Source organism: Calidris pugnax, unplaced genomic scaffold, assembly GCF_001431845.1.
Source record: "Calidris pugnax isolate Ruff unplaced genomic scaffold, ASM143184v1 scaffold1267, whole genome shotgun sequence".
Classification (NCBI taxonomy): Eukaryota; Metazoa; Chordata; class Aves; order Charadriiformes; family Scolopacidae; genus Calidris; species Calidris pugnax.
In genome coordinates, this window is record NW_015091919.1 from 1 (window position 1) to 7,316 (window position 7,316).

The 7,316-nt window shown below is 52.4% G+C and overlaps 1 protein-coding gene across 1 annotated transcript; it reads left to right on the top strand.

Moving 5' to 3' along the window:
- The first annotated feature begins 29 nt into the window (after nucleotides 1–29).
- LOC106900167 (G protein-activated inward rectifier potassium channel 1) lies at nucleotides 30–6,853 on the top strand. The gene is made up of 2 exons (XM_014962159.1): nucleotides 30–707; nucleotides 6,605–6,853. The coding sequence occupies exons 1-2, from the start codon at nucleotides 30–32 to the stop codon at nucleotides 6,827–6,829; spliced, it is 903 nt and encodes a 300-aa protein (XP_014817645.1). The 3' UTR covers nucleotides 6,830–6,853.
- The last annotated feature ends 463 nt before the right edge of the window (nucleotides 6,854–7,316 follow it).

The window sequence follows — 7,316 nt, forward strand, 5'->3', positions numbered from 1 at the left end:
GCGCGGAGAAGCGCGGAGCAGCGCGGAGCATGTCGGCGCTGCGGAGGAAGCTGGGGGACGAGTACCAGGTGGTGAGCACCTCGGCCAGCGGAGGGGGGCTGCCCCCGCCCCGGGCCGCCCCGCGGGGGAAGCGGCAGCGGTTCGTGGATAAGAACGGGCGGTGCAACGTGCAGCACGGGAACCTGGGGGGGGAGACCAGCCGGTACCTCTCGGACCTCTTCACCACCCTGGTGGACCTCAAGTGGCGCTGGAACCTCTTCATCTTCATCCTCACCTACACGGTGGCCTGGCTCTTCATGGCCTCCATGTGGTGGGTGATCGCCTACATGCGGGGGGACCTCAACAAGGCGCACGACGACAGCTACACCCCCTGCGTGGCCAACGTCTACAACTTCCCCTCCGCCTTCCTCTTCTTCATCGAGACCGAGGCCACCATCGGCTACGGGTACCGTTACATCACGGACAAATGCCCCGAGGGCATCATCCTCTTCCTCTTCCAGTCCATCCTGGGCTCCATCGTGGACGCCTTCCTCATCGGCTGCATGTTCATCAAGATGTCCCAGCCCAAGAAGAGGGCCGAGACGTTGATGTTCAGCGAGCACGCCGCCATCTCCATGCGGGACGGCAAGCTCACCCTCATGTTCAGGGTGGGCAACCTCCGTAACAGCCACATGGTCTCCGCGCAGATCCGCTGCAAGCTGCTCAAAGTAAGTGTCCTGCCTGCCACGCTTGTCCCCGCTGCCCCTGGGGATGTCCCTCTGTCCCCCTGATGTCCCCACCTCTGGGCTGGCCCCTTCCATCCCTCACTCCTGCCCAGGGCTGTCTCCGTGTCCCTGCGATGCTCTTCAGGCTCAGATTTATCCTCAGCCCTCTGATTTACTGGCAGCCTTGCAGGGTAACGGTTATATTCGGCACCGGGTTTACATGCATATTTATATATTCCTCTGAAATGCTACATTTCTCTGACAAGCAAATACTTATAGCTCCAGTTCCTTGGTGTGCATTTTTAAAAGGAAGCTGTTTGCCTCTCTGGCATATCTCTGTGCTTTGGGGCAACGGGGAGCCCAGTCAGGCAGAACTTTATTTATATGGTGGGTGAACTTCATGGGGAGCAGAATGCCAGGGTTAGACGTTTAAAAATCCTGCTAATGGCCTTGTGTGTCCAGGGAAAGCTGAGCAGTGGGTTTTTTTGGAGGCTTGCTACGACGGCATTCATAGGGGAGACAAAATAAATGTGGAGTGGGTGGAAGGGGCTGGCTCGGCTGCCGTTTGACGCATGCAGAGCACCCTGCATCTTTCCCTGGCTGTGCAGGGGATGTGGTTTCCTGCCCTCGGGGTGGATGCTGTGCAGGGGATGTGGTACCCAGCCCCTGGGGCACATGCTGTGCAGGGGATGTGGTACCCAGCCCCTGGGGTGGATGCTGTGCAGGGGATGTGGTACCCAGCCCTCGGGGTAGATGCTCTGCCCTCAGAGTGATGCTTTGTGGGGTCCCCTTGCCCAGGGAAGGATGACACCCCACCTGGGGAGCTGTCCTGCTTTCTTCCCCGCTCCTCTGGCTGCCCCCCTTGGAGGGATGCTCATCCCCCACCTGCTGTGCCTGGATCCAGTGAAGTGCAAGATGTGTTTGCTTGGAGGCTCCTGAAGTTGTCATGTTTTGGCCCAAATCCGTGTTTCCTGGTGGGGTTTTGTAGGCAGGATCGTTGCGGTGTTTGGTGGGGGCTGCAGGACCCTAAAGCAGGAGGAGTGTGTGGTAAAAGGAGGGGTAGCACCCACACTCAACAAGCCGGGGGGGAGAGGAATTTAAAGAATCTCCATAATTTCATTTGTCTCCTCGCTGCCGGGGACCGACGTTGGGTGAAGACCCTCTCGCTGCAGCTCTGACCCAGAGGCATCTGTTCCTCTTCTTTTCCTTTGGAATAATCCACTGGAATCTCGGTTACACTTTTCCCTGGTAGGAGCCAGCCTTGATTGTTTCCTCCTGTCAGAAGTTTAGAGGGGTAAATTGATGTGCAATTAGCCGGGTCAGCAATCAGCTGGTCCTCAGGGGGCACCACGGTGACCCCTCCAACTGCCTCCTGTGATGAGACCAGGGAGAGGTTGGACCTCTCATTTCACATACATTTTTAATAGTTTTGAGGGATCAAAATGAGCGATTTCCAATTACAAATTTTTGATATTAGCCTCTTTTTGTTTCCAGAGGTGCAGCGAGGGGAATTTTTAAAAGTTGGAGTGTAAAACTTAGTGTGGCTCCACGGAATGTCCTGAACTTTAAATCCGTGGAAGAGCCGCTTCATGGCTGTCCTTTCTTCTGCTTTGGGGCTGGAGTCAGGGGGGTGAAGGATTTGCAGGTGTGTGAAAATGAGCCTGGGGAACCCTGCAGAACGAGCTGTCCCTGTGACCTGGGGGCTTCATTTGGGGCAGGAAAGGGAAAAGGCCACTTTTCCACAGTGCCCCAGGCATCCCGCAGCATCCCTTGCCTGCCTTTTCCCAGCCCAAAGCTTCCCAGCTCATGGACACGGGCAGCTGTGAATGTGGAGGGAGAGGGGGAAGAGGAAAAAAGGGCTAAAATGTGGTTTTTTTCAGCGGATACAGTTAGAGCTGGCTCTGTGCATCCCCTGCCAAAGGTCTTGGCACAGCACAGGCTTTTGGTGCTGGGGGAAAGGGGAGCAAAGGAGGGAGGCTGGGGGAGGCCAGGCCTCCTGGCCAAAAAAAAAAAAAAAAAGATATAAAAAGGGAAAAAAGTAAAGGAAAAAACGTGGGGGGAAGGAAAAAAGGGAGGGGAGATAAAAGGGAAAAAAAAAGGAGAAAAGGGGGAAAAAAAAGGAAAAAAAGGGGGAGGAATAAAAGGAAGAAAAAATGAAAAAGGAGAAAAAATATTTAAAAAAGGGAAAAAAGGAAGAAAAAGGGAAAAGGGGGGAAAAAAAGGAAGGAAAAAAAAAAAAGATTGGAGCAGGGAGAAGGATGTAATTCTGGGGGGCTGCCACACACAGACGGTCTTTCCGTCTCGCAGGAGGACAAATATGTGGCAGGGGGGTTGTTGCTGCCTGGGTGGCTCTGCTCTGGGTTACACATAACCCTTCCTGCAGGTTTGGGGCAAAACCAGGAGGGCAGAGTTGATTGTAGGGCTGCTCGCAGATTTTCTGCTGAAAGGCTTTTTTTTTTTTTTCTGGTAAAAGATAATTCTGCTTGCAAAATCTGTGTAGAATTGGAAATCCCGATATGTTGTTTTTCATTTTTTTTATTTTTTCCCCTGGTAAGCTCAGACTATACTGGAGGAAAACCACAAATATAAAACCCTAAAAGTGGCAAGTCAGTGCAAAGACCCATTCGTTGTCATATTATTATTATTTTTTTTTTTTTTTCATTGTCATATTATTATTTATTTTTTTTTAATAAATCGCCAAGATTTTGAAGAACTTGGGAAACTTGGAAGCCCTGTATTTTTCCTGCCTGTGTTGTACTGAGTCAAAGGAGTCACTCAAGGTCATTTCTTCCCCCAAATGCCTTGGCTGGAATAGCAAACAGCCATCGCCAAGATTGTGAAGAACTTGGGTGAAACTTGGAAGCCCTGTATTTTTCCTGCCTGTGTTGTACTGAGTCAAAGGAGTCACTCAAGGTCATTTCTTCCCCCAAATGCCTTGGCTGGAATAGCAAACAGCCAACAGCAGGAGTCCCCCTCCCTTTCCCCGCCTGGGGTTGAACGCTGCCCGTAGCACAGGGGTAGTTGTAAAATAATATTTGGGGTGTCTGTAACACTGCAGCTCTCCATCTTTATCCCAATTCTCTCTCAGCAGAAGTAATCACACTTTGTGTATACAACTTCGCAGCTGAATAATGTGACACCTGATTTTACTGCAGCTGTAAAATAAGTTGTTTTTTTGTTGTTTTTTTTTTTTTTTGTGAGGGAGGTGCTGGGATTTCCTGGGAATCCCAGGAGTCCCAGGGTGAGTCGTGGGAGGAGGAAGAGGAGGAGGAGGGTCCCTCGGGTACCACAGCTCACCTCGTCTCACCTTTTTGATGTTCCTCCCAGTTTCTCTGAATTTTTCCATGTCCCTCAAGTACTGCGTTGTCTTTAACTTTTCTTTTTCATCCTCAAGATGCCCATTATATAAGAATTATTATTATTATTATTTTCCAAAATCATAGTTCACCCTGCTTTGTCATCCTCTCTCCTCGTTGGGAGGGGTCTCTTGGCTGGTGGGTTGGGACTGAGATTTTGGGTTAGGTATCCCCGTATATATCCTATATATATCCCCATATATTCAGAGAGCATCCATGGAGGAGTGGATGGACATTACTTGGACAGTCACGGTGGCAGCTGGAGACCTCGACAGAGGAGCCGAGGGCAGAACTAGCAACGATTTTACAACCAGCCCTTAAAAAAGTCTTCCCCAAACCATTAGTCTTCATAATTAAGCCTGCCACATACAACTCCTAATTGCATTTCGTCAGCTCTGACCCAGGGCCACCTTTTCCCTCTGTCCCAAAGCTACATCCGAGCCGGGCCGGGGGGGGTCTTGGTGTCCCCAGAGTGACAACGTCACCCAGAAATGGGCCAGCCTTGGCTTCCTCCATGGCTACAAGGACATCGTTGGGGCACGGGATGCCTGGTGGAGGCAGTTCCCTCCTCAGAGCAGCTCCTTGCCCTCCTTACGGGTGTCGTTTGGTGCTTTGCCGGTGGTTTTTTTTGTCTTTTCATTGAAAAGTAGACTCCTCTCTCAAGAAAGAACAAACAAAACCCCGCCGGCAGGCTATTTATGCAGATGTGCTCTAGATGTTTCTTGGCTCTGATGTCTTCTCTCTGGAACTGGCTGCCGGGGAGGGGAGGGGGGGGTAGCAGAGGCAGGTGTGATAACTCTCTGAATTTTCACACGCCGGGAATTTTAAGCCTAAAATCTCAAACCCAGAACTTCGGGGCAGCGAAAGGTGGGATCGTTTGTTTGGGCTTGGATCTCCTTCGGATCCAGCCGCCATTTCAGGGGGGGAAACATTAAAAATAGAAACCAAATCCCGAGCGAGGCGCGTAATCCGGTTTGGCTCTGTCGGCTGTCTTCTGCTGTCAGCATCCTGACCCCCTTTTTGGGGGGGCTCAGCCATAGATGCACCCCTTGCACCCCCCCCACCCCTGCCCCAGGGGATGCACCCAGCATCCTCCCAGCTCCCAGTGCATTTTACTGGGGGGACAGGACTGGGTTTCCCTGGGAGCTGGTGGTGTCACTGGTGGGAGCACTGGTGATAGTCTTGGGGGGGATGGTTGTGCTGGTCCCTTTGCATCCCCCCTCCTCCTCAACTCGGTCCCAAATCACATACATGAGAAGAATGGAAACAGAATTAGAGGAAAAGTTAGCGGAAAGATCACGCTTCTATTAAGTGTAATGGGGCTCCTATTAAAAAAAAAAAAGGAAATATAAAAAAAATGCCATTTGAGGTGAGTGGTGTTGCTCCTGGAAAGATCACCCTTCTATTAAGTGTAATCGGGCTCCTATTAAAAAAAAGGAAATATAAAGAAATGCCATTTGAGGTGAGTGGTGTTGCTCCATGTAAGGATGGAAATGCTTCTCGAGCAGCGACTTCACGCTGGGGGTTTGGCTGTGCCTGAGGGATACAGCAGTTGGCAAAACTTCCCCTTAAAACCCCAAGCAGCAACTAATGGCGAGTTCTCCAACAGAAATGGAAAATTCTGTAGTAAGAATGACGTTGGGGAAGGGCTGCAGTGGTCTGTTCCTGCCTATTCACCACACGGGGAGAAGAAAGAAAAGGTGGGAATAAAAACCAGGGAAGGGAGTGTTTGGGCAGGGGTTTGCTGGTGGCAGGGATGTGAAGCGCACGAACCAGAGCGCTGGATTTGAGGTTTCAGCTCCAGATGTGATTTTTATGGACTTCTGTAGCTGTTAAATCGTGGTTTGTAGCATCTTAGAGGGCAGCTAAAGGTGGAACAGCATCCCCTTCTCCAGGCTCCTGTTGTCCAAAGGGCAGGGATCTCAAAGTGTCCCTGGAGAAGTGTGTGTTCATCTGATTTGGGGCTGACTAGTTGGCACCAGGGAACTTTCTCTTATGGGAAAAGCTGGTAATTGATCATCTGCTGCCACTTTCTGCAAGGCCTTGATGGACAATCCCTTGTGGGATGGACCCTGGAGGTGGTCACCTGCTGGGTTGCAGCATGGATTTTGTGAATTTTTGTTGATCTTGAGGGGAGATTCCTCTGAAGGTGGTGAGACCAGAGAAGCTGTGGCTGCCCCATCCCTGGAGGGGTTCAAGGCCAGGTTGGAGGGGGCTTGGAGCAACCTGGTGTGGTGGGAGGTGTCCCTGCCCAGGGCAGGGGGTTGGGACTGGATGGTCTTGAAGGTCCCTTCCAACCCATTCTATGATTTGTGTTGGTGGCCGTGAGCTGCAAGTGCAGTAAGTTGTGTGTTAGAAATAATCCATCCCTGTTGTGCATGGCCAACGCTGGGCTTCCACCTGTTTCATGGCCGTGTGAGGGATGGTGCAAGGGATGCAGGATGCCATCGGGATGCCATGGGGATGCTGTTGGGATGCCTCAGGGATGGCTGCTCCAGTGGTGATCTCTCTCTCTCTCTGTCTCTCCCCTCGCTGCCTGTCCAGTCCCGCCAGACCCCGGAGGGTGAGTTCCTGCCGCTGGACCAGCTGGAGCTGGACGTGGGCTTCAGCACGGGGGCCGACCAGCTTTTCCTGGTGTCCCCGCTCACCATCTGCCACGTGATAGATGCCAAGAGCCCCTTCTACGACCTCTCCCAGCGCAGCATGCAAACGGAGCAGTTCGAGATTGTCGTCATCCTGGAGGGCATCGTGGAAACCACGGGTGAGTAGAGAAAGCTCCGTGAAGGAGATGCAGCCCCACAGGTCTGTCCACTTGTGGGCCAAGAACTGGGCGCTTCAGGTGGCCCTTTTGCCCAACGATGTGGTCAGATTGTGCCAACGCTTCGAGGCGGCCCAAGTCGTGTTTTTTCTGAGGCACTGAACATGTTGGAGGGATGTTTGGCAGGGAAAATGCTGGAGGGATGTTTGGCAACGTGTCTGTTACCAAGGAGACGCGCTCCGGTCCTCCCAGCGAGGCCGAGAAACCTCGGTCGCGGTTGCCACGGTGGCTGGGGATGCGGGGATGGAGGGATCCATCATTGCTGGTGGCTCAGGATGCAGGGATGGAGGGATCCATCATCACTGGTGGCTGGGGATGCAGGGATGGAGGGATCCATCATCACTGGTGGCTCAGGATGCGGGGATGGAGGGGTCCATCATTGCTGGTGGCTCGGGATGCAGGGATGGAGGGATCCATCATTGCTGGTGGCTCAGGATG

Excerpts from the sequence above, each read along its gene's own strand:
- LOC106900167 (XM_014962159.1), top strand. The coding sequence starts at position 30 with ATGTCGGCGCTGCGGAGGAAGCTGGGGGACGAGTACCAGGTGGTGAGC. Across the intron at positions 708-6,604 it reads TCCGCTGCAAGCTGCTCAAA|TCCCGCCAGACCCCGGAGGG; the intron begins GTAAGTGTCCTG and ends CTGCCTGTCCAG.